At 41.4% G+C, this 27,450-nt stretch overlaps 1 protein-coding gene across 2 annotated transcripts; it reads right to left on the bottom strand.

Moving 5' to 3' along the window:
* Positions 1–27,079, bottom strand: PKD2 (polycystin 2, transient receptor potential cation channel). Of its 2 annotated transcripts, none has more exons than XM_037395965.1 (15): positions 26,664–27,079; positions 20,179–20,292; positions 17,181–17,314; positions 16,574–16,824; positions 15,616–15,840; positions 14,836–15,064; positions 12,878–13,048; positions 11,528–11,709; positions 10,370–10,490; positions 7,860–7,958; positions 6,740–6,861; positions 5,783–5,900; positions 5,371–5,534; positions 4,439–4,586; positions 1–3,416 (listed from the first exon to the last, which is right to left on the bottom strand). In XM_037395965.1, exons 1-15 carry the CDS (start codon positions 27,070–27,072, stop codon positions 3,183–3,185), a joined length of 2,721 nt encoding a protein of 906 aa, XP_037251862.1. In that variant the 5' UTR covers positions 27,073–27,079; the 3' UTR covers positions 1–3,182. The 2 variants fall into 2 exon arrangements, with proteins under 2 accessions (XP_037251862.1, XP_037251868.1); XM_037395971.1 differs by having other exon boundaries at positions 5,371–5,531.
* Positions 27,080–27,450: the final 371 nt, after the last annotated feature.

Here is a 27,450-nt window from a genome sequence, read left to right as displayed (position 1 = left end):
TAATACGTGGCATTTTTAATGTTCTGCTATAAACAAACCAAGTGTATGGCACAATGTTTGCTTAATAGATGATATAAAACATTTATTAGGAAGTAAAGTGCTCAGTTTTACAGATCAATACATTCTTGATCACTGTAGAAGACTTGCATAATTAAAAGCTTCCTAATAAGACCAAACACTGTATATTACTATGGAAAAATCTTACCTTTGTAATAAGTGACAAATGATATTATAATCTAAAGTTGGAAAATGAAATAATAAAATGTTTGTAACATTCGTTAAGTGGCCATGCACCTATTGCAAGGCTCACTGTCAACATACACGGGTACCCCATGAAAACTCACTGCACTTCAAGATGAAGTTTGTTATTAAGTAACGACACGTTACAGAAATATACCTCAACAAACAGAGCTACGAATGCAAGTATTTTCGTAACAAACATATACTACACATAAAAGATAAACTGCCTGCTTGAATTTACATTTTGAAAGATAATTTTTTTACAGGAAACCTATTTAAAACCAGACTGATAGGTCTGGTTTCTTTCTTTCTTTCCCTCAGGAAGGCCCTGCCTCGCCAACTAGATCGCTTCTGCACACTCCCCGGGTCCCTGCTGCCATAACCCTCAGCACGCCACATGCTTTACAGGCCACAGACACAAACCTCAACACAAAGTGTTCTTAGCAAGGTTCCAGCTGATTGCTGGACAACACAAGTTGGGCCATTTGGCCAAAGTAATTGATTTTAAGTACATGATTATTTAAATACTATCTTAGCATTTAGGTAACACTTGTCCCTACAAACCCAACATCAATTACATGTTACACACATGTAATTAGTTAGCATGCATCGAAGTTCAAGCCGAAAATCACGTCACATAGCAACACACTACACATTTTGGATATACATAGCCTTGTTTTCGTATTCATATTTAAACTACTTTGGATTTATTTTCTATTTTCCTTGCATATCAGCTGGCCATGTGTATAGTATTGGGTTTTTGCTTTGTTTGTTTAGTCAGAAATGCCAGTCCAACATGGAAAACCTTCCTGAGGAAGGTTTCTAACATCCAAAAACTTTCAATCAAGGCAAGACAGAGCTTAGTCTGAGTGTCTCATTTCACACAAATGCCCTAACCACTGTGCTGTGCGCCGTTTTGGGAAGTTGACGGGGTCTTTTCTGAAAGATTATGAATTTCTTCTTAGTGTAGGACAAAATAACCAACAGAAAGAAAAAATACTTCACAAGAATCACAGCCTGTTTCCTTAAGTCGTTCTGTTCTCCAGCCAAACCTACTAAGAACTTCCAACCTTCACACTGAGCTTCCTCCTTCTCCACCTTTATGTTAATTAAGTTTCTGTGCGTACGGTTTCTTGTAAACCTAAAAATATGGAAAGGCATGAAGTCTGTATAGTTTTAGCAAGTTCTCTAGTTAAAGGGAAGGCATTCTGAGTCACTGTACACCCAGACAATGCAATATTAACAACATATACAAGATGTAAGCTTTGTCCAAGCAGTACTACCACAAGAATGAGATGCTAACCCCTGGCAACAACTGTTTTTTGAAACGAAAAGCACCAACATAACATATACGTGCTACTTCGTTAAATAGGCGTTTTTTCCTCTATACACTCTACTAATAGCTAAGATGTGATTATGTACCTTTCCATTTTCCTTTACATCAACTCCAAGTCTTTTAATCCAAGGCAACTGCCATCTTCAGGAAAACAAGTACAATTGACAACCTCCCTCCTAAACTGGCATTCCACATATGGAAACACGTTGCTAGGCAAAACTACAAACACTATGCCTCTACGTGTTGTATAGGAAACTAATGCAATTTCAGTGTTGCATCTCTTTTCAAAACCAAAGCTTCTATGACACAGAAAGCAGAGAAAATTAAATACTAAAAATCAGTGATTATACTACAAACACCTTTCCAAAGCAATCACGCGTTGCCCCTCAGCAGAAAAGCCTATGTAGAAAAATACCCAATAATTTTACAAGTAGTTCTGTTAAATGTAAATACAGGCTACATATTCAAGATGTAATTAGAACTTGATAGAGCATGAGATCAGATTTTCCCAACTGTCAGCAACTTCTCTGCCCCCCTCTCTGTCACACTCAAGGATAAGTTAACGTTTTTCAATGTTGTGTGCTTTTAAATAATATATTTTCTGCAAAGTAACCATACTTAATTAAGAACCTGTGGAATGTTTATCACAGTAACACTTAGATAATGACAACATAACACTAAAAAATGGTCACTTTGCAACAAAGCTGAAAATCATTATGTTGGGTGCGAAGAGGCAGTTCTCAAATATTACTTTTGAAATGCTACTGGAATGCAAAAATATGCAATGTGTACAGTTTCTATTATGGAATAATGTGTTTTACAGTTGTACAAACTAAGTGCACTTTCTTCTGCTTAAAGAAACAGTATTTCTCAAAGACAAGAAAAAAATGAACATTTTAAGTTAATTAAAATATCTTAGTACACCAAGAGTAACTCAGAATAAGGAAAAACTCTTAAAAAAAAGTGCTTGCTGTTTTATCTCTTTGAAAAGCGTCCGCTGTTAAAATGAACGAGACAATAACCTGATGCCATCTTCCTTTAAAAACTGCTTTCAAAAGCATTTAAAAATCCTATTTTCCAATAGAAGGCAGAAAACTCACAGCCTTTCATTTGAGTGCTTTAGTAACAGCACATTATTTTGTCTGAAGCTTGCTGCCATCATGAAAGTGTTCATAACAATACATTTATGGAACCAAGATTCCTTGCAGGTAGATTCTGTCACACCTAGTGTCCATCCTGTCTCCTGCATTTTCATTTCCAAAGGCTGACAGTCTCACTGCTGGTAACACATAACTGAATTTTTACATTTGTTATTGATTGTCCAAGAATACCTCTGTTCTGCTTCACTAATGTGATGAGATGTGAAAAGCTATCTTCAATTAACGGTTGGTCTCAATGATCTTAAAAGGTCTTTTCCAACCTAAACGATTCTATGGCTTACATAGGTCTGAAAATGCCTAATGAAAAGAATATTTACTTCATTACAGTGAAAATGGCCTGTAGTGGTCTGATCAGGATGATCACCTCAGGTTGGGCAACAGTGGAGTAGTGTATTCGCTGGCTTAATACTGACCTGATATGTTTAGAACCACCTGCAAAGTTAATTCTACACATGGACGTTACTCCCTCCATTTCCTCCTCCCCCATCAATACCATCTGACTGGGAGGAAGATGGCCGAGAGTTCCTCGAACGAGGCTGGCCATTCAGTCCGAGGGGTGTTCCCAATCGATGGCTCATTTGGGATGCTGTATCATCTGATTCCCATCGCTCCAACTCCTCTCGCACAAGTCGCTCCATTTGTTCCCTGTGGATTTCATTGTCACGACCCAGTCTTTCATCCTAAACAGATTAAAAGACACAAGCTGGAAGTGCAGCTTCTGAACTGCAGTCAAAGCAAAACCCTATACAAATGAGGGAAATTCTTATACCACTCAAGTATTTCGATAGGCTAGTGGAGAAACACAGCTACTGCATTAAAATCTTCTCCTTTCAGTGATCCACCACCAGGTTGTCACCTTCTCTTAGGAAAGCACAATTTGTAATACAGTTTCTAACATTAAATCCATCTCCAGAAACGTAGAACACAACGAGGAGAGCACACCCACAAGAAAGCCCCGTCTCAAGACTCAAGCAGAATTACTGGCTCGAACAACAGTAATAGCCAGGAACACCGAATCCGTGACAGGGCAGCTGCAAGTCTGACCTGTATAACCCACCAAGACAGTCCATCTCGCCCACCCCTCAACAGCCCTATTCTGGCTGGTCTTGCCACATCATGAAGCCAACTGGTTTTAGCATCCACAGACATAACGTTTGTCCCACTAGCCACTTCCAAAGGGCCCTCAAGAAAGAGAGGGTGGGAGAGCAGGCAATAGAAGCCAGATAACCCTGGTGACAGAAGTGACCTGCTTCCACCTGCCACACAATCCCAGAAGGAACATGGGAGAAGACAAGGGTGCGTGGCCTGCTGGGCTGGATTTCCCAGACTCTTAACAGCCTAGTCCATAAAATCTTTGTATTAATCCCAACAGACACCAAGGAACGAACAAGCTGCTTCAGCAACTACTGACCACCGCTGCTGTCCAGTTCAGTGGTTTAAATGGTGCTCTGTTCCCTCAGTGTGACACAGGCCTGCTATAAGATGAGCTGTCATATCTGGAACTTGCATCACATCCCTAACGTTTCACGGTTTAAATCTCCTGTTTTCCTAATGCAAAACTGAAAGAACTTGGCCAATGCCAACACACCCACCTCATCTTTACCATCGCTCCCTCAACTCCCAAGCCAAGCAGCAGGAAAAAGTGCTAACAGTAAGCCAGCCATGCAGGTTGTGATCAGGCAGGAGACCGGGAGTTTCTTACCTCTGTCACTCCATCTAACAGTCTTCCCAACACATCTCTCCTTTTTAGTTTGGCTCTCTCCATCGCCTCCAGCTTCACAATGACCGCATCAATCTTGGAGACAATACTGCCGATAGAATGCTCCATGCGATCGACCCGCCTCATGAGTCTGAGGGCAACAAGCGTGAGCTTCAGTGACTCTCACATTTCCGAGTCACTATCATTCTCCCACGTCAACACACACAGCAGGTAAGGCTGAGACAGCATTTTAATTCAAGCATGCATCTGACCTTCCACAACCGAATCCTACTGTCTAGGAAGGGAGAAGGTACACAAGAGTGAGAAGGTAACACAGGGTAAAGCAGATGGAGGGGAAGCACATATTCCACTGTTTTCTCTGCTTTTAGGGCATCCTCATCAAAATTTGTTGGTTCTAGTTACACAAATTCTTCATTCAGCAAGCGTTGCTATAATTAATATGGAGATCTATCATTTTAGACAGAATACATAGTCACAAATAACTTAATCTTATTAAAAATAATAGCTGAAGAAACTAAAATAACCTCAAGGTTTTACTACTAAAAAAACCCAGAAAAGTGTCCTGGCATTATTGTAGCGTAACCATTTTATCTGTCTTTTCTATGACCGGGATTTAAGGACACAGGTTTTTTTGTTGAAGGTTTTGGTTTTTTGTTTGTTTTGGTTTGGGTTTGGTTTTCTAACTGGTTCCCATGAGCCTCTATACAGTATTTCCAGTTCAGATAGCTACTAAAAAGGAGTGACTTAAGCACCTTAAAAACATAACATTTACTTTTATGAATAATTTTATTAATATTCAGAGTTCTAGGAAAGACTACTATGTAACTGAAAGAAGAAAAAAACTCACAAGAAAAAAAAATCAACAAAAAAAATCCCACCATGCAGGTTTGTTCCCCTCAGAAGGATAAACTTACACTTGGAACTCTTCATAGGAAACCCCACTTGAGCTGCTGCCCCTCCTCCTGGAGCTGTGTCCACTGTCTTCATCCTCATCCTCCTCTGAGTCGTCCAGGCTCCGGGGGAAGCTGCGGCTGCTCAGAGGACGTGGCAGAGAACTCCTATCCATGTCCAGGTCCTCCTTTGTGAAAACAGAAGCCACAGACAGAGAAGAAGATATAAAGAATTTCACCTGCACACAGGGGATGTAGGTGTCACGGTCAAAGACCTCCTGCTCTCCCCCTTGCCTTTTTACAGTTCTGCTCAGACAGCCAGGGATGAGAGTAAATATGAAAGGAAATAAAAGGAGTCTTCTGGGGCAGCAAACCAGCAGGGGAAGAAAACTGGCAGATGGCACTGGTGGCACACCACTCCCAATGCTGAGCTCACCCTCTCTTTCTCCAGGTCATCTCTCATCTGCTGATGTTCATGTTCTGTCAATTCCTGGTCCCCATCCTGGTCATACTTGGTAAATATTGCTTCAATCTCTGCATCTGTGTGCCCCTTCCTGAAAAAAGTAGTAGCAAAACCAGTTCCTTTACTTCACGTTTTTCAGATGCTGAACAAACTTCAATTGCTAGAACAACACTCCGAATAGACTTTCATTCCCAAGCCAAAGGCATGACTGATCCCAATGCTGCCTACAAATTTGCAACACTGATGACAACAAAAAGCTCAACCTTCACTTTTCATTAGTTAATAGCACAAATCTCCCCTGGACTGCATTCTGCTCCTTCACAACCATCTGTTTTAGACCTTGATTCGTTCCCTTTCCTTGAACTCCCACCTGTTCACAAACTCCTGCAGTGGCTCTGACGGAAACATTACCATTTCCTCAAAGGCCTTCGATCTCTGCTTCCTCATACCCTTTCTCCCCCACAACACAGCAACTCAAGGAGGTTGAGCACCAGAGTACTCTGGTGTGGGGTTCACCCCACTGCAGCAACACCAGCCACAGGGCAGACTCCAGGGGCCAGAGCTCAGCAGGGCTCCTTAGTTAAGGCTTCTCTTCCACTGCAAACCGACCACTCTCTTCCCACTCCTCTCTTCTTCTGCAGTTCCATCCCACAGTTTCAAGTTTTCCTTTGTGCAATGCCTGCAGACCCATATGCCAAGATCATTTACCTTCACACATCTGTTTGTTTACATAAACCTCCCACCAGACAGAGGAAAAGCACACGCTTCCTCACCCACTAACCAAAAGAGCAGCACTGCTGTCTTGTCTTTATTCATATCAGCTACTCTCGCTATATCACAGAAAGGACAGAAAGAGAAACTTCCATTAAAGACTTAACATCAAATGTCTCTGGGGATATTACTCAAGGTAAGAAGTAACAGCTTCCTTACCCTTTTAGATCTTGCCGGAGTTCATCAAAATTTAGTTTTCCTCCACCTTGTCTCAGACTTTCTGAAATGTCATCAACAGTAGTTTTCTTCAATTTAAGTTTGATCATGGCTTTGTTGTAGCCCTAAAAGAACAAGTGAAATTTCGTGTTTTACTTGTTATGAAATGTTAATACTTGATTTCTAGTAAATTTTCTGATTACACAAATCAGCTAGTGTACACTGTCATTCAGTGTGTTCCAAGAATTTGCCTTTTCCCCCAGTTTATCTGCCTTTTATTTCAGTGTTTAAGTGGACAACATACAAATACTTTTGCAGTTAGAGGTAAGGTTTTCATGATTCAATTTGCACTGCAGGTCAATAGGAATGGAGTATTTTGTCCCAGTAAGAGAACTCGGGCAGTTACTGACAGTTAAGTGACAGTTTTAAATACTGCTGACAAAATGGGTACAGCTTTCTACGGTCATTTTGCTTATCTCTTATTCTTCAGTTGTAGGAATGACCTTTTTTTTAAAAAAACAGTCCTCATCCCAACAAAGCACTTTTCATTTTTCTCTGCTCTGTTTTAATAACCAGTTTCAAGTTTTAAACTCTGAGTTACTGGTCATGCTGAGTATGCGTTTAGACATTTCTGACCACGGTACAGCACTGCATCCATGCCACAGCATGTGCACGAACACATGTTTTTCCCTAAACTGGGATTTGGGTCAAACTCTTAACTTTGTATTTAACAACCTTACTAGGCAGCTGCCCCTAGGAGCTCTCATCACATTATCCAAGACTTGCCTCATCTTGTTGCCTGAAAGGAGGTAATTCTGAATTCTGTCACCAAACCAAAGAGCAGTTTAGCTTCATCAGTTCAAATATTTCTGTATGTGCCTAGACAGACAAATCCTATGTTGCATGCACTAGGCTAACGATTCAATGCAGAGTCTCAGATGAGTAAAATACATTGTGACGGAAAGTATTCATTCGTTTAATTTAACTCAGCTCAGATTCATTTAACTAAGAGATGTGTATTTTTGTTAGCTGCTGCCAGTTTTATTTTGTACTGTTTATATAGCATTTTATGGAGTAAGTTCAGATGCGAGGAATGAGATGTCAAACAAAAAGTTACTTTTACCTTTCTGATAAGGTCAGACAGTTCCATCTCTGCCTTCTGTTGAGCCATATCCGATTTGACTTCGGAGTATGTATCATTGATAATAGCCAAAAACATGTTCTGTTCATGAGAAAAATGAAAAAGCCCACTTTGAAACTTCAACAAGTCTGAGCCCTACTACCCCATGACCTCCATGTCCAGGCCTATACATTAATTTTTTAAAAAAGGCCAGGAGAAGATGGTGGGCTGTTTATAAAGCACTAACATCAACAGCTTAAGATATCAAAATATGATGCACTGCAGTATACAATTTTTAATCGACTACTTATTACTAACAATAACTGAAGAACTACTTTCCAGAGAGGTTTCACACTTACACGCAGTAGCGGCAATAAACCATGCCTGTTTAACATTACACATGTAAGTTTGGCCTCCTACCTGCAAGGCCAAACTTACACAGATAACAGTGTGAATTACAGGCAACACAGCTGGCAACAAAAATGCCTGAGGAATCAAGTTAACTATTCATCCCATAACCAGCACAAACACATGATTCGTACCTCTACTAGAGCTCTACTTGCATTTCAGACTAAAGATAAACCCAAAAAAGCTTAAAATCAGACACTTGGCATGTATGCCACCAACTCTTTTCAGAATTTGGTCACTTGTTCAGACAAAAGAGAAAAAATTGGTCTCACTAACCCTGTACTAATCATGTAATTTACTTGAGACACACTATCATCACTGAAAGGGTCCTGCTAAACAGGGAGTAAACATGACTGAATTGCAAGCTGGACATTCAAATTCAAAAAGAATTACTCAATTTACTGGCACGTTCAATGCGCCACTCTCATACAGAAAGGCAGTGTTAACCTGTTTCCTCATGGACTTAAAAATGGACTTAATACTTCAGGAGAACAATCTTGCAATGCTGCATCTTTATGCATTCTTGCCCAACACCAGAGAAGTAAGAGGTCACTTGGCTACTATTTTGTTTTCAACTGTCCAACATTAAGAGTTGGTGCTTTCCGCCCATCTTTCCTAACTTAGTTGCCAGGTCTCAGACTGTTCTCAAGGAGCTTACAGCCAAATGACAGGATGTGCAGATATTAATAAGCACAGAAATTATAGCGAGTGTTTTGGATAACCTGCTGTGTCTTCACACCCCAGTGCTTTTCTGCTATGCCTCAGAAAAAAAATATTTCTTTCCCTTGCTATACACTAGCCTCTGCTCCTACAGATTTTGTGAGGTGCTTCAAAGCAAGTATGAAACCTGCTTCACATGCTTCTTTGGCCACAGTGACTCCTGTGTTATCTTCAGATGGAACAATTAAATTTCTCCACTTCCTTACTAGTGAATAACCAAGATGAAGTCTTCTCCCACAAATTTTATCTGAATGCCATTTCTCCTCATGTCAAAGAATAATAAAAAGCTTCATTAAGTACAAGGGTCATTAAATAATTCAAAAAGTTATGATGATACAGGACTGATGCACAATTTTAAGGTTAGTAACATCCTGCTTTAATGCTTGCCACCTTATCAAGTCACCAAAAGACACACAATTTGGGGAATAATCTGAGCATTTCTTGCTCGTGTAACAGCTTTGGTCTGGTGGTATCATCAAAACCAAAATTACTACATATTAATGTTAGCACCAAACTAACTGAAAACTACATCCAGGTAGAAGGTACTAGAGGTCTTCGCTTATACTGACATAAAAAACCCTAATTTACTTGGTTTCCTAGGTTTCTAAGAGACAGGTCTCCTCCCTCTACGTTGCTTTATAAATTATTAGTAAGACTATAATATGAATTCAATACTAGTATTAACAGAGAGCATACAAAAGATGAGTACTTGCTCACAATACACTCCCTGTTTGAATTTATTTGTCAGACAATCACATCTACATCCTGCCTCTCAGAGAAGTTAAGCTTCTTATCATACTGTTTGTCAAAAAGTGTACAGGTAATTTGCACTGGGAAGGTGAGAAAGACAGGGCTCAACTGTGCCCTGGTGAAGGAAAAGAGGATAGAAAAGAGGCCTTTGCAGACAAACCTGCATACCTGAAAGCTGCTGTACTGCTGATGAATTAGGCTCTTCTAGCAGACAAGCCATGTGTTGCATGCATGAATTAGGTTGAGGTAAACACAGCCAGCCACACATTAGAGCACTTTATAAACTAAGAGGCTGCATGGAACATTACAGCTACTTTTCACCAAAAGATATGGGCTTGCTGTGGATGCCAACCAGGCAGTAATCAGATTTTAAGAGACAAAAAATGCTTTACAATAATAATAAAAAAATAAAATAAAATAAACCACAATGTGGAGCGCTATATGGGAATGACAACAAACATACAATGCAAATTTATATGAAAAAAAAATAATTGCAGTGACAACACATGCAACATTCAGGCCCCCACATGGGCTGCACACTCACCATTAGCAAAAAAAGCCCCAAGTAGTACTAAGAACCCAAGAGATACAAAAACTGCCACCTACCCACCCCACATAAACAAAGGCGTACATACCAAAAGAATGAAGAACATAAAGAACACAAATGTAGTGAAATAAATTGGTCCCAAAATTCGATTAGCTTCTTCAACCTCTGTGAAGTTGAAGTCTCCCAAAATGATGCGGAACTGAGTAAATCTTAAAAAACAAAACACATCCAGGAGTTGAAAAAAAAACACACTTCTGGAGCTGTACAAGAATTCTCAAACTATTTTACCCTAGCAGGCTGATTGATGGGCAGCAGAGAGGTCTGCACTACTGTAATACTTTATCAGGCACTGCAATAGGCAATTCCTCAAGCCCATCTCTAGGAATAACCAAATTCACAGTCAGATGCCACGTGCACAGAACAAAGCCATAGGATGGTTACTTCTGACTTTCAGTTACAACTGATAATGGGGGGCAACAGGAAGAAGCAGAGCAAACCAGTGATTACCATTGTGAAGCTTTAAGACACACTCCTGTCCCTCTCCTCCGGCACTCTTCCAGTGCCAAGGCTGGAAGAGGCTCGGCACTGTACGGCACCATCAGCATATTTCAAGTTCCTCTGCTTCTCTATAAAAATCTTTTTGCAACACTGCCCCAGTGTAAGGGGGCAGGGGGAAACTGGTAACTGAACTACCCGGTAATTACCTCAGTCAGAATCAGGTTATGTTGTACCAAATTAATAAAGGAAAAAACTGATTACCAACCCAGTATTAAGTCCTCTCTCTCTCTCCTGGATTCTAGCAGATACTTAAAATTTACTAGTTGGCTGTCTAATATGGACTCTGTGAGTCAACCAACTACACATACGATCGGGAACACAGCATTATCACGCATACAGCACTGCAGTAAGCATTACAAACATACGTAAGCATATGATCATTCAACTGCTAAAGACAGTTATTGCTTTGTCTAGGAATGTGACCAACTGTTATAAAAACCATGTCAACCAGAAACTGCCATTTTTAGCTCACTGATCTAACAATAGCATATCCTTAATCTCACAGCAATGACAGTTTGTGTACTAAAAACGTTACAAAAAAAATGTATTTGCTACTGAGCTCCATCAACAGTGATATATCTACATCTGTTTAGATGGATGTCATAGAATTTTTTGGTCTCTGACGAGGCAACCAAATCCATTTACCAATATACTGAGAAATTCTTTGCATTTTTTTTCTTGTACTTACATGCAGTCCTGGAAAGTGCTGAAGTCATCAATTTGAGTGCCAAAGACAAGATAGGCTAACTGAGCATAAGCTAAGAAAATTATAAAAAACATAATAGCAAAGCCAATGACATCTTTGACGCAGCGAGACATGGTAGTGGATAACTGACTCATTGTTCTGTTGAAGTTAACAAATTTGAAAAGCTGTTAAAACAAAACACACAAAAAAATCCACAACTGTAAAGACAAGGAAGACAAAAATTTCTTAACACAATTGCTCTCCAGCCTTTTACACATGAGATGTCTTACTGTATTTGACTGGAGACAAAGTCAGTTAATTTACATTTAAAAATACATCACTTCCTAAAAATGCTGAGGATTGCAAAATGCAAAATTCTGTCGGAGCACCAACTTCTTGTTTGGGTGTAGTGTTTTGTTTGCCCGTTTGTTTTCCCCTCCTCTATCTGGCATCCTGGCTTCAGAGCAATGTTACCGAAATGCTTCCAAAAGCCTATTTATTTATCTTCATCTTCAACGAAGATGTCAGCTATGAAGTAGTAAAATATGGAAGAAGTCACAGTTGACTGCTCTGAGCAGGTGATTGGACTACAGGCCTCCTGACGTACCCTCCAACCTACATCATTCTGTTACTCTGCAGTTTACTGTATTTCTTATAAGCCACTTTATTTCTTAAATTTAGATCAGTTTTGTCTTATAAAAAAGTAAGAGATTAGCCAAGTTCCTTGATAAACCTAAGTATCACTTTTGGAGTACTAGAGTAGAAATTCACTTATCATTGGTCTTACATTTTCCCCCGACAGATTAATAACTAAGTGCTCCTCTGCAGCTTTATACATACAGAGGACAGGAAAATTAGTATGGACATGAAAATAAGTATCACTAGAAAGGAGGCAGTAAAACAGAGAAATTAGGTTTAACTAAATTTATATATCTATTTTCATATATCAATCAAATATCAAATATATTTTCAAATTAATTGGACTAGCTTTACCAATCCTTCCAATGATTCAGAAGTTTTGAATAGATAAAATGGGCACAGTTAAACCAGGCTAGGAAAAAGCAGTACTCAGTAAGAATTATTGACTTATCAACTCAGGAATAAAAACATTTCTTTACTCGTCTGCTGTGACAAAGCACTAGCACTGACTACCTCTACTAGACTTAAACAAGGGCTGACCAAACCTGTGGCAAATTACAACCTTGCTTTTAATCTGCAAGAAGTTACTCCTGTGCTTTGACTTTCTGGCATAACCAATTTTAGGAGAAACAACTAAACCTCAAATAATATATCAGCTGAAACTCACAATGCTGCTTACATTCTAATGTTAGAATAAGCGTGTCTTGGAGTTACCTTAATCCAGACAAAAAACACAGTGACTGCAGCAATGTTGTTGAACTGCATTTGCCAATATGCCAAAGGTTCAAAATTGGGGAATGAGTTCTGATCTTCCAGTAGCTTCTTCAGGAGTGTATCAACGGTTGATGTCCTATAGATGCTAATTCCTATAGCTACAACAGAAAGCTGAGGACAAAAAAAACATACACATTCATGAAAGATGATTAGGGTTTTAAAATAACTTGGTTTAGCCACATACATCGTAAAGTTAAGATACGAGGAACCTTATGGTAGCGCTACAAATAGCATGATGTGAGCTTTAAGTAAAAGCAAATACATTGTTTTCAAGGTGTCCTAACTACAAAGCTAGTTTCAAACAGGTAAGTAACAGCTACGGATTGCACAGAGCCTACGGAAAAAAAAAAAAAAAAAAAATCACTGGAGCAAACTTCTCACAGTCCTTCAGGGTCAACCCTGCTGGTCACTGACCACATTAGTGTTTAGGGCCAGGCAGTTGTGAGGACTAGAGGGGGCTGGGTTTCACCACCTTTCAGTCAGGAGTAATGTAATGGTCCAGTGGTTGCTATTTGAAATAGGATCCAAACTAGAACTTCTGGACACATCAGGAAATGCATTTCACAACAGAACCATTACAGTCCTAGACTACAGACAAATAGCCTGGGAGTAAGAAGATTTAGAAATATTTTCCTTACCACAGCTGAAGAACAGCGTGATGGTGAAGCCTAGCAGGCTCAGAAAAATGAAGCTGTCACAGAGAAAGAAATATAAGGAAAGAAGACAGCAACTCAAAAGAGTAAAGATGAAAGAGTAAAGAGCAGAAAGCCAGCAGTAGCCAAAAAGGGACTAGAGTTTCCCTGGAGTACAGACTGAACCATATTGCTTGTTCTGGGCAACAGCAGAAAAGATGTAGTTTTACCATACAGGTAAGGTTCTTGCTTTGACCTCTGCAAACATGCTTTTTATTAGCATAAATGAACACTTCATCATGTATACAGAGTCATAAAGTACATAATCCTAAACTAGAACAATGTCCTTCAGACAAGGTATAAGCATAGAATTTTGACTCTTTCTGTGAACTGAATTTTACACTCACACCCCTGCCATTACGTATAACCAACAGCGCACAGTTCATGTAAACATCCTCCTAAATGGTCCTTCATTTACAAAGCACTGTGATGCAAGTATGATTTCTCCAGACTGCATATACTAACTTCTAGGCATAAACCTTTGATTCATCCAAGCTTGAAGACACAAAACAAGTGTGGGATTGGAACTGTTTTAGCACTGCTGGCTTTGTATACTTCTGGTAAGCACAGCCTGATGTAAGCCCAGAGTGAATTATATTACATAGCTCAAATTCAAAGCTCAGATTTTCTGCTATACCAGGATTACTGACATGCGACACTGTCCGCTTAACCCAGAAAGCAGCCCTGACAGCTGCTAGCACTCTACAATTTTGAGACCCTTCTTCAAACTTGGTATTAGCTGGTATTTTAATACTCCCATTAAATTTCTTTGTGGTTCTTTGCAAATATATTCAAATTCCAGTCACGTTCCTCCAAATGCAAACCACTACTTGAAAGCAAATGATTTTCTTTCTTGAAAGCCTCTGTAATAGTCTGTATCAGATTCTTAGAATAGAAATGAGGGCAAGTTTGTCACCTTCCATAAACGGCTGTGCCTTTATAGACAAAAATTGTGAAAAAGCATACTGGACAAATACTCTAACTTTTCACCAGGACGTAAAGGTCGAAACCACTAAAGACAGAACAAGCAAGTTAGCAAAATACACCAACACTACAACACAGATTAAAATTGTCTTATTCAAACTCATAGCCCAATAGTCTGGAAGCATCCTCCCTAATAATGGGTCTATCCCTTAAACCCACCACAGCAATACTGTCATTAACATTTCAGAAAGCAATTTTAGCCTTATTATAAAGATTACTTACCACAATGATAAGGATATCAAGGCAGTTCCAGAGACTTCTGAAGTAGCGCAGCCTATGAATGTGAATTTCTAAGATCTCTTCCACCATATAATAAAGAACAAAAAGACAAAATGCCATTTCACAGGCTGCCAGGAAAAAATCAAAAGTGGAGATGTAGTGAATCAGCCTCACTGGCTGAAACTGCCAAGATGTAACAAGGCCTCCAGTTGCTGGAAACTCCACTAACAGCCTGCATTTAAAAAACAAGCAAAGAAAAAAAAATATTTACACAGCGCTGATGAAAAACACTACTAAAAGACACATGGTTTTATTTTACATTATTAATTAAATAATGGAAACAGGTAAAAGCCCACATACGATTCAGAGAAGCCACGACACAGAACAGAAGGTAAACCTTACCGCAGTCCATTTTCACTAAAACCCAAATCATTTCAGGAACAGAAAGACCAGTCTTCATCTGCATCTGTTTCACACTGTCTGAAAGACTGATGTTTTATATCCATGTATTTATTTTAATGAGCCAGATTGCCAGAAAAGTTGCCTGCAAACTGCAACCAAGGCGTTGTGGCATCAGGAAAGTCAGAACTGCCTCCAGCTGGCGAGTGCAGCCACCACATGAACTCCCACTTCTTTGACAGGGAGATGTGCCGCTTCCATTGTTTGTCTCCTTTATACAAACCATACGCTTACCCATGTCTTCAAAACAAAGCAATCACAAGACAACCCCAAGTCTACAACCTACACTGTGCAATCTTAAGGCCGTCACGCTTCTGTTCATACCTGACAACGCAGAATAGGTTGATGTTTGCATTGTATACAGAGAAATCAATGAAAGCTGCTCTGGTCCCTCTGTCCAGCCACAGGTTCTTCTTAAGGCTAGCAATCTGCACAGCTGTCACTTCTCTGGTCCTTGAGAGGTCTTGGTAATAGCCAGCCCCACTGTATGTGGCAATCAAGCCCCAGTGGCTGCTTCCATTCAAATCCTTCTCATTGGTGTAAGTCCAGCTAGTTCAGAGGTGAAACAGAGGGAGCACTTAAGTGTTTCTACTTTCAACTTAAAATTAACAAAAGAGACAGAAATAAAACCTGACCAAAAAAAAGTATCAGTTACTTAAAGCTACTTTCATTTAAGAGGTACATGTAGCAAGTTTTGATGTACCCTGGGGAAAGAGCTTACAAAATTCCTCTGACTAACACAACAAAATTAAGATGGAAAGCTGGGTCACAAGTATATTGATTATGAAAAGAGAACACATAAATCCATTCACACAGAATTTCTATCCTCAGGGAAAGAAAGAAAATTGGCGTTTACATAGTTACGTTCCACCTCCGACACCTTGTTACAGTTCAACTCGCACATTGGCCTCCAAGAAAGGCAATGTTATTCCCATTTTTAGCCAGGGAAAACAAGTTGGTAAAACCCACTGCAGCAATACAATCCGGAATCACAGCAGAGGTGCTCCCGAGTTGCACAGTGTACGCACAGCATATGCATAACAGCTACCAGTGGCACAATGACAGCACCTAAACGCAAGTGGATACAGAGGACAGTCCCCTCCCAGTTCGGTAAGGTTCTCCACGAGCAGAACTGGCAGCTGCTCAGGATCTACCTGGCTTTACAGACAGAACATACAGCAAATGCAGAGTCGCTTCTGCCAAGTGACCTACTGTGCAATTCAGCATAACCCAGGTCAGGGGCGGGGAAATAAAAATGCGTATCTACAGGAATACTACATACGCTGTTCCATTTTGAAGTCCAAAAGGAGCAGTATCTTCATTAGCTACAGAATAGACATCATAGCAGTCTTTGATTTCATCCTTTAAGTCTTCAGGTATTGAGCATGAACCATTTCTCACTTTCAGCTGCCGAATGCGAGGCACCCCTAGGAGCAGGTTCTCATAATAAATGAAGCTTTTGTTTTCTGCCATAGTTTTGTTGTTGTACCACATCTCCCAGTAAAGACCATCCAGCAAAGGTCCTTCTGCAAACTGGAGAAGACAGAACTTTAGTTTGCATGTTGTCAGCACTGTTTTCATAGATCTTCACTCTGTAGACGAGTTAGAACTGCAGTTGATAATTTTTTTGACATAAGACCTTACTGTTACCTGTTCTCCAACAACATCCTGCAACCTGGCTCTACTCTGCCCCACTAGCATGACCTGGGTTTTAAAATGTCACATATTAAAGGCCTACTTCGTTCCACAGCTTTGACATCATGCACAAAGATCTTCATGCACAACCCCTACCACATTAGCAAAAAGGTCCTGGAGGTTAAATTTACAGGCCATGACAGGACAAACAAATCAGAGCAACAAAGATATAAAAAAAATTGGGCTTAGATTACCTTCCAGAAGTCATCCATTGTGGACAAAGTTTTGAAATCAGTTTTCTCCATTTTTGATACAGGTGTTTCCAGGAAGAGCTGCGACATAACCCTTGTGTAATAGTACATACTGGAGCTCACTGTCCCGTAAGTCACTGCAAAAGATTTGGTAATGGGTGAGAGGTAAAGAGGTAAGAGAAGGGAAAAAAAGAAGAAAAGAAAGGAGAACAAGAAGAGAGAGTACTCTGTTTTGAATACATCCAGTTGCATTCATATAGATTTTGCACTGAGAAGTTTAAGCTTCAGAACAAAATAAAATCCACACCAAGCATCATTTGTCTGTCAACTGTGATTAAAATACAAAAAGCAGTGAACAATAGACAGATCAATCAGTTTAAAATACTCAAGTTCTCCTTCCCACACCTCATTCTATTATTAATGCTTTTACAAAAGCTAACTTCAAGAAAAACAAAGGCACAATTGAGCAGCCTGAAGAGAGGCAGCTAGTGCCTTTTTAGGTGACTTGTGCTATCCAAGTATCCCCAGAGAGCTAGCACAGATGGCGCAAGACCTCAGAAGAACTATGCCCTGCTTGAGCAGATAATGATGGTCACCAGGACATCACAGGGCACTGTGAATGACATTAGCCACCTATGGTTAGACAATGAAACTCTACCCAAGACATGTAGTGCTTCCAAGACAGTCTCCCCACAAAAAAATAAATGACTGTGTGTTACTACTTTTCCTCACACTGAGCCAAGCATTTGGCTGAGGAACACAGAGCATAAATTATAAAATTATGTACAAAGCCAAGATGGCTTAAGAGAACTGTCTCTGGCACTGTTACTACCTATAAATACTTAAACCGTTTTATGGGTAAAACTGAGACAAGCCTGAAAGATTAAGTCTACACTGAACAATTTTATAAAAACATCTTACAACAGGGAAGAAAATCTGTTCTCTTTAGTAACTAGAGAACAAGAACTATTTTTAATGGACTTTTACTGTGGCACATGGAATGTATCACATGACTGTGCAATACCTGGATTCTCGCTAAATACATACTCTCAAAAATACAAGAGCACAAGAAAAGTCCATAACATTTAGCCTGCACTGGAAATCTCTCTCCTAGGACATGCCAAGCCACAGAGCAGCCTGTCCCATAGCTACTGCTTACATCTAAAATGAAAAAGGATAATACTTAAAAACATCCCACTAACGAGTTAGCAGTATCTGTAGGTCTTTAACACACTATACTTTTCCTTTATTCTGTTACCAAAAATCTTTTTCTGTAGTAAACCAAATTGTTAATAGCCTGCAATCAACCTTTTTCTGCTGAAACCAATTTCACTTTACTGTAATTCAGGTCTCTCACTGCTACACCTCCCCTTGTAGTACAGCACATCAGCCACAAGCAGTCTTATGCTACTTTGTCCATAAACCTGCACTACACATTCTTAAAGGACTCAGGAAGGAAAACCCCATGATATTTAGTATATAACCATGCTTGCAGTACAAGACCAAAACAGTTGTGTCAGTGGTTTAAAAGTTTGGGGTTTTTTTCAGTAATTCTACTCCAGACAAGCAAGGCAGACCTGCTCTCAGAGCCAGTCTACCAATGTAGTTTTGCATTTTCTTTTCCACTCCAAGATTCTCTCTCTCCAAAAGCAAAACCATCACCTTGTTCTATTACAAGTGATCATAAATGACAACTTCAGTGTCACTGACAGTTCAGGCATTTAGAACAGAACTGCCCACGCTAAATATTGAAGGCTTGAAACATACCAGCTTTCCAAAGATACACTAACTTAATGCACACAGATTTTGTTGTTATTCTCCGTAGTAACCAAATAAAATATCTACTTCACAACTCCATAGTAAGTTCTATTTTGCATTGTCGTACTAATTTTTATGCAAATATATGAACACGACTTCTTTTGACTGTTAAAGAACCCTAGGGATCTTGAAACTGAATTGTATAACAGCTTCAAGTTCCCAAGGCCAGAAAAGACGACTGCTCTCAGAACCATTACATTACACCAGCCACAGCCGTTCATGGGGCTGTCTGAGGCCTGTGATAAACATCCCATACTATCTGTGCTCCAGCATCACTAAGGTTCTTCACCCAAAGAACAGCAAACTCAGTTCAGGCTGCTTTCTTAAACTTTGGATCCAGGAATATTGTTGTGCAGGAGGCTGAAGATCCATCAAGCTCCTCACACCTCTGGTCAGTCCGTATTTAGCATAATCTGCTAATATTACCTTCAGTGTTGATTCTAGAGCACCTAACTCAAATCAGTCACCTTCTTAAAAGCCAAATTAAAAAAAAAAAAAAAGAAAAAAACGGTAGGTTGAATGTTACTCCATTCTGTGTTCTGTAGTGTTACAATACTTCACATGATATCACAGGCAACAAAACAAATGACACAGATAATGGAAATCTCCAGCTGTGATCCATCTACACTTGAGTATATATAGGCTGCAGATGCATTTAAAATATCCATCATCACGCAAACACAAATTATCAGGTATTTCTAAGTAGGTAGCATGATCTCTGCCTTTCCAGTTACTGTGAAGAACTTTTATTCTTAGAACGATGTGTATATAAGCTCAGTGATAAATTTGGAACTCGGTGATTTCATTTTCTGTCCTAGTTGACTAACTCCCACTCTTCACATTTAACAGTTCTGTTCAGCAATTCAAAATGCGCACCGGAAGCATTACGCTGCAGTGCAGTACTACGTTAAAAAACATGCTCCCTAAAAACAAAGAATAAGTATATCATCATCCTGCTTAAAGGTTCAAAACTTGTTATGGCACAGAATGTTGCAGCATTTTCAAATCTCAAGCAACAATTCAAGCACAGGAACAAGAGAAAGCTTTAATTCCAAGTATTTGCCTACACACCTGCCTATTAATTAATTTTCCTCCCACATCACTGAAACAACCTTCACTCTGGAATCACAGAGAGTAAGCAAATTGCACAAAACTGGATGCAGTAGTGCCAAGCAGTACTTACAGACACACAAGACCATAAGGAAAATCATGTATGTGACCAACTCCCGTAAAACACTTTTCAGATAGCGCTCTCTGCTGGTGTTGCTTTCTTCCATGAGTCTTGTCCCCCACAGACCTTAAAAGGAAAACACACATCATGATGTACACAGATGTCTGACACTAGATACACAAGTGGCACAGTAAGTTCAGTGGTTTTGAAAGCTTAACCTATGTCATGTCTGCTTCATGTTCTTCTATGGATTTTAACCTGATCAAAGTTCAAGCAAGAACAACTTCTTCCATAGCCTGAACGGGGTCTGCAGTATTAGCTATTCATGAGACACGGTAATAATTTAGTAACAGCTCAGCAGAACAGAATCTGCTGAAGATTTGCCAGAAGTGCTGTCACATAAAACCACATGGTATGAAAACACATGTAAGTATACAAATACATGCACAGATAGCCATCCTTTAAGAAATAAGTGCAGTGTTTGGGGCTTTTTTTAAATATGAAAAGCATTGTTAGATGAATGAAAACGGATATTCAGTATTGAACCTATATTAGTAGTCTTAACTAACTTTCTACCTGAAAGGAGCATACATCAAACATTCTTAAAGAAAACAAATCGTAACTTTCCTTTCTCAAATAGGCAAGGCTTGTCCAACAGAGATGCAGCAGGGATCTTGGTAAGTACATCTACACGATTTCTTTCCCTGCTCAACAAAGAATTATCACTGACACTTTAGTAGCAGCCTAAAGGAGCAACCACCATCTGGTTGTTAAACTGAGGAACTGCATTAGCTTAACCATTTTTGCCTGTTACTAGCTTCACATTGTACTTGACATTGTCAAGAAGACAGCCTAAGAGCAGTTACTGGACTTCAGTGATCCTTTCTAAAAGGGTAACTGAAAAGCAAAAGGATCTTTTAAACGGAGTCTCTAAAAGAAACAACCGTCTGAGAACAGAAAGCAGTTAGTAACCATACTTATTTCTCATGCCTAATACAGAACAGGAAAAAAAGCTGGGAATGGCTGCTGATGCTCAGACCATAATTGCTACCTTCAGGGAACTTCTCCATTTAATCCTAAACAAAAAGTGACTTGACCTTAGTTTATGGTGGGAGACAAAGCATATAAAAATAAAAATTCACTCCTACAGAAGCACACCAAACTTCCACTCTTCTCCTTTTCAGGTTTTTTAAACAGCCAACCTTTCATAACACCTTTATGTTCTCAGCAGATGGAAATTAAGTAACCTCAATCTCCCTAAGTAAAAATCTTCAATCCATCAAACGTATCACAGTAATTCAAAGTCAAACGGAACAGCAACAAGGGATAGCCAAAACACATTATAAAGCTGACAACGAAGAGAGTTCACTTGCTTTGCAACCACTGCTGTAAGACTAAGACAAAGGGCTAATGTGCCTGCTGCAGAACTTCATTCCCTAACAAAGGGAGAGGAATAAGGCAGCTCCTCCCTCTATCTCCAATACAAGGTGTGTTCAGAAAAAAAATAATGTGTTAGATGTTTTCAGAAGCCTTTCAACTACCACATTTTTAAGTTGTGACCTAACCGCAGTCAACCAGGAAACTTCTCTTGCATAGGCACAGCAAGCACTAATACCCTTAGCCTTAATCTCTGTTCACACTCCTTAATTAGTAACTCATAACTTTCACTAGTGTCAGCCCCCAAAACGAGAGCTTTTCCAAAGCTGTTCTTTAAGGCTAAGTCTGAAAATTTACAGATAAAGACTGCAACTTTACTACACAGCATGCCAAATCCTCACCGTTAGGTCATTCTTGAAGACAGAAACACAAAACCATTTACAGAATCACTAATAATAAAGAACGCAACAAATTCAGCCTCTTAACACAGCACTACGTTGCACTAGCAACCCTCATAATAAAAGCAAGAAAACATTAAGAAAGGAAGAAAAGGCTGGAACAGCCAGTGAGCTAAGCTGGCAAGAGAGTTGAGTCCCGGCTGTCAGCACATTACTCACCAATAAGAAATGTGGTGAGCAGAAAGCTTGCAAGGTCAAATTCTGTCATATTACAATATTTTTAGGAGTCAGTCAGCAAGGAGCAGAAAGTTACATGTGAAGAAACAAAACCAAAAACCAACAAACCAGCACCAGAGATCATACAATGATCTTTGTGTTAAATGAACTCTACATTTGCTCATCACCTAGGTTGAAGCTTTCATTACTTGCCATGTTTTTAGAAATTTAGGTCCATTATTCCCTTTTTTCTTTGTTATAATACTGCATCAAGAACAGTGGCAGTAAGCCCTGCTAGATTTAAGTTGACATCTACGGCAAGCACCAAAAATGTTTCACTTCTAGTCTCTATTAATAATTTTCTGTTCATTCCTTACATAAATTTGCTATTCATCAACTTTCTGACAGATCTCATTTATTAAATGAATAAGCAACTAAATTGTCTCACTCATTCTATAGCCCAAACGGCTTACCGGACAAGTATATGAACTCAGAAGAGTTGTTAAAAAATAATGATCAAATGCAAATAAAAAAAAGATAAAATTTCATCTTACAATAAAGTCTAGCTTGTTCGGTACTCAATTAAAATCTGTTTAGTTTACGCATAAAGTGTTACATACATATACATTATATGTATTAAATGTGTGTATATGTACTTACATATACACACATACCTACGTAATCATAACGTCCAGTTTATGAGGTACAGAATGCATATAAAGTAATTCAGATTTATGTAAGAGTTAAGTTCTGAACGCCCTCAAGCCAAGATACCTATCACTAACTGATCTGACTACACAGAAACTCAGATGCTGGGGAAAGAGTGGGCTGAGGGAAGGAGGGTGAAGTGACCCTCAGGCAAAGATGCTCTGTCCCAAAACAACAAGGAAACACAGCCTCACCATCCTTAATTCACATTCCTTAGTAAAGTGTAATCGGAGCCTACACTAGTTCAACTCAGTAATAATGCCACGATGCATTCTTCGTGGAAGTAACAATTAATGAGTGACTGGAAATGATATTTGATACTTCCATTGAACAATAACTAAGAAAACCTTTCAAAAAATGCTCCTTTGTATTGATGCACAGGGGAGCGCAGCAGCACTAGGTGACCAAGTACAGATCCGAGGGGCAGATTATCTTTCCAGCCTGGCTCTGGAAATGGACTTTGCTCTTACCCATTAAAAACTTCTGATCACTTTCTCCTTAACAGAGTTGAATAGTCATCCCCTCCTCTCTTCTCAGCATCTGGGATGTTTGCTGTAGAGATCTGCAAAACCAAACAGACTAAATCTACTCCAGACTCACATTAGAATCTGGGAAGAATCCACAAAGAGAAGAACCTGAAGTGGAGACAGTCTGAAGTAGTTAACTTTCTATTCACTTAGTAACTCTAGTTACAGTCTCCCCAGTAATTGGAAGTACCAAAATCCCATTACCTTAAATCCTCTCTGCATTTTTATTTCACAACTGACAGCAAGAAAAGTGCAAGGTGTCACTCAATATCCTTCAGCTGATGCGCGGCTACTTGTTTAGCCATGGTAACACTATCACTTTTGATATCCAAAGGATTACTCCCTCTTGTTGAATTCTGTGTAGTGAAATGGAATTTTATTAAATAAATCTATGTTAAATTTCCTCTAGTCATCTTGAAATAAAACTGAGTACTCGAGCATGCCATTTTCTAGTCTTCAAAGACCCTCACAATTATCCACGAAACGTCAAAAGAGCTACTGAGTACTCTTCCCAGTATTAAAACCTCAGTTATCCTTCAAGTGCCCTATATTAATGTCAGGCTTGAAATCAGCCCTTTCGCTGTGCAGCCTGCAGCAATCACATTCTTCAGAGGTTAGTTACTTACGCAGAAGGTAAGTACAGCACCCTGCAGTACCTCCACAGCATCAAAATCACACCTAGCCATTTACTGTGCCTATAAATTAACGGCAGCATTCTCATGAAAAAGCCAGGAAAGGATCTGTCTACTACAGCAACTGTAGCTACACTTGCCTATAAACAGAAAACACATGCAGCTGAGAAATCAACAGAAACTGTGGATAGCAACCACAGGGATAAAGCCACTCCAAACATTCCTAGAACATGAAACCAAGTCTTTTTATTTTACAGCTAAAAATAGAATACTACCAGTGTATATGGACTGTCTCAAACAGCAAGAGGCAGCTTGGTCCACAGCCATTATTGAAAATTTTCGTTTTCTTGCACTGCAAAAATGTGTAACTTTGCACTGTCCTCCACACAGTGCACACTTAATGGGCTCACACCCAGTAGTGTAAAGAGAACCATACAAGTCAAAAGGATGCATGATGTTACCATGTCAAAGGTGGTCCTCATCTTTCAGCCTGAAAGCAGAAATTAAAAGTTAAAGCTATGGTCCCAGATCAGCTCCCAAACTAGTTATTCTAGCACAAGATACGTTGCTTTTAGGCAGCAGAACAGGTAAGGGATCCGTTTATCAGAGCACAGCCAGATCATCTCTGGCAACACCTGCCTGCTGATGCTGCTGAAGGCTCAGCTGCACTCACTCTGCCCAGCACAGCCTGCAGTGTCACCAAAAGCCCATTCCTCTTGGTTCTGCTACTTGCTCAGCTGAACAAGGTGAAAATACATATATAGGCTTAAAGACAAATAAACTACTTGAAAAAAGCACACTAAAACCAAGCAAACTTCCTCCATCCAAAACCAACCCTAAGCTGTAGATGCAGATGAACTATAGATGATTCAACAAAGTGTTTTACCAAGCCTTCATTAGAACGGTAGCTCACAGGGGAAGGCGGTGGCGGTGTGGGGGGAAGGTCTGCCTGATGGACTTTATTTCCATCTGCAAATACTCTGACGTTACAGAAATCACCTGGTATTAACCTCTGCCTTCAGGTTCAAAATGGCTCAGAAACCCACATGAAAATCAGTCCTAGTGTGGATAATCTGTCTGGAATATTACTGCAGAAACCATGACTGAGATGGAACAGTAGTAACTTATGCCACAGCATCACAAAGACACTCTCATGTCACGTTCAAATACCACTATTTTTCACCACAGCTAAAAGCACACACAGGACGTTCCTTCTCAGCAACAACTAGTACGAAGGGAGCAACTGAACAGTCTACTTTGATAAGAACTTTTATAAAAGGACTTCACTTTCTCCATGTGAAGCAGCTCCTTTCCTAGGCATTTATGTATCTCAGCAACAGACTAAAATAAACACACCGTTGAAGACTTCGAACAGAGCAGTGCCAGTTCATGCATAACACGTAATTATCACTGATATTCTTCCTGGCCATTCTGGTCTCCTTATGAAGTGACTTAGACCACTGAAAACTTCCCCAATAAAATCTGCTGAAAAGAAAACATGCCCTATTCCATAGTTTCTGCAAGTCTGACTTGCATCCAAGTAAAACACTGCAATGATCAAGAAAGATTTATTATGGTGCAGAGAAATCATTACAGCAAATGATTTTTGAATGCACGTGAAAATCAAAGTGAAGACGTACAGAACATACAATAGCCTAATTTACAAGTCCCTGATTAAAATCTTGTTTGTTTTGACACCTCTGCTGAGGCTGTGCCAGCCAGTAACAGTACTGTCACTTTAGAAAATTCACATTTTAGAAGAGGAAACCTTATTTTCTAAATGTGTTGACTTTTCCTGCAGGTTTATAAAGATTCTGCCTGACAGTTAACCAGCCCACGTTTAAAACCCTCACAATTTGATGCTGACATTTTAAGCTGCCCAGAAAAGGATGGGGGGGTTCCTGACATGTGCTCCCATACCCTTGAATCCAACAAACTCCCCATCTACCATTTTCTCTGCTGGGTCAAATCAGCCCCGGACAGGCCCGGCCCAGCGCAGAGGTAATGCCGCAAGCTCAGAGTGATGCTCCCAGTGCCCGCCTGACACGGTCCCACCGACATTCTCCTGCTATGTCCCTTGCTCATGGCATCCACCGGCGGCTCCCAGCAGGCCAGGGCAGCCCAGGGCAGCGTGCAGGAGCAAAACATGAGTAAAACACCCCCACGATGACCCCACTCTATGCACAAATGGCAGCCTAACCACCTCTTCTATAGGGAGGGTGATGAAGAGAGGACAATTATTCCGCTCCAACTCTTCGAAGACCTGGCGTTGACCCACATGTATCCAAAAGTGACTCGGGAGAGTCTCTTACACTAAAAGCAGCCGGGGAAAAGCCCCGGGGGGCAGAGAGCGCCGTGCTCCAAAGGAGGTGAGGTGCGTGTGCTGGCGGCATGGCCAGCCCAGGGAGCAGCCACGGGCGCGCACGGAGAGACGCGGCCTGACAGGGGCCGGGCAGGCGGCAGAGAACGCGGGGAGCGGGAAAACCGGGCAGGCAGCGAAGGGGCGGGTGGGAGAGGGGGCAGGCGGGGCTACCAACAGCTCGCCACGGTTCCTCTCGGCGAAGGCTGCCGAGCAAGGCCGGGGAGCCCGGCTGGGGCAGGGAGACAGGGCTGGGGACAGGGCCGGGGCCGCCGCTCACCTCGCAGTCGCCGCGCCAGGCGCTTGGCCCAGGTCGCCCGGCGGGGCGCGGCGCCCTCCGGCGGCACCTGGTGGCGGCCCGGCACCTCCGCCCCGCCGCGCCCCGCCGGCCCCCGGCGCTGCCGCCGCCCGCCGGCCTGGCCCGCCGCCGCGCTGCCCAACGACGACGAAGCGCCGGCCGCGGGGCCGCCCCACTCCACGTCCATCTCCAGCACCGGCCCTGCTGCCGCCGCCGCCGCCGCCGCTTCCTCCTCCTCAGGCTCGAAGCCCGGGTTGTCCCGGCTCCAGGCCTGCCGCGAGCAGGCGGAGAGCGGCGGCGACGGCGGGCAGGAGCCGGGCCCCGCCGCCTGGCCCAGCCGCTCCAGCTCCAGCTGCTCCCGCCCGCGCCGGCAGCCGCCGCGACCCGCCATCAGCCCGCCGCCACCGCCCGGGGCGGAGCGCCGCCGCCTCCGCCCCGCGCCCGCCCTCCCGCGCCGCCCGGGGCACGGAGGGAGATGTAGTCGCCCTCCCGTCCAGCGTCCAGCGGCGGCCGCGTACCCCCGCCGCCCCCCCTGAGGGCCCGAGCCCAGCGGACGCCCTGCGGCACCGCGGCGGTAGCGGTGGAAGGCCGCCGCCGGGTATTTCAGGCCAGCCGGGCCTCGGTGCGAGCAGGAGTCGGCCCGGTGGAGGGGTTTTACTTCACGGATGGCGGCGGAACGGCTGTTCCACGTAACCTGGAGAGGCATCAAAGCCCCTCACGCGGCGGGAGAGCCCCCCGCCCCGCCCCAGCACACAGCAGCGCAGCCCGC

The sequence above is a fragment of the Falco rusticolus genome, chromosome 1 (assembly GCF_015220075.1).
Source record: "Falco rusticolus isolate bFalRus1 chromosome 1, bFalRus1.pri, whole genome shotgun sequence".
In the NCBI taxonomy this organism is placed as follows: Eukaryota; Metazoa; Chordata; class Aves; order Falconiformes; family Falconidae; genus Falco; species Falco rusticolus.
This window is presented reverse-complemented; position numbering and strand designations above follow the sequence as displayed.

What these genes read in the sequence shown, in the direction of transcription:
- PKD2 (XM_037395965.1), bottom strand. Translation starts at nt 27,072, where the DNA reads ATGGCGGGTCGCGGCGGCTGCCGGCGCGGGCGGGAGCAGCTGGAGCTG. An exon ending in ATGACCTGGAGAAAGAGAGG is followed by an intron (nt 5,535 to 5,782) that starts GTGAGCTCAGCA and finishes GTTTTCACAAAG; the next exon opens with GAGGACCTGGACATGGATAG. An exon ending in TCCTATGAAGAGTTCCAAGT is followed by an intron (nt 4,587 to 5,370) that starts GTAAGTTTATCC and finishes TGTTGCCCTCAG; the next exon opens with ACTCATGAGGCGGGTCGATC.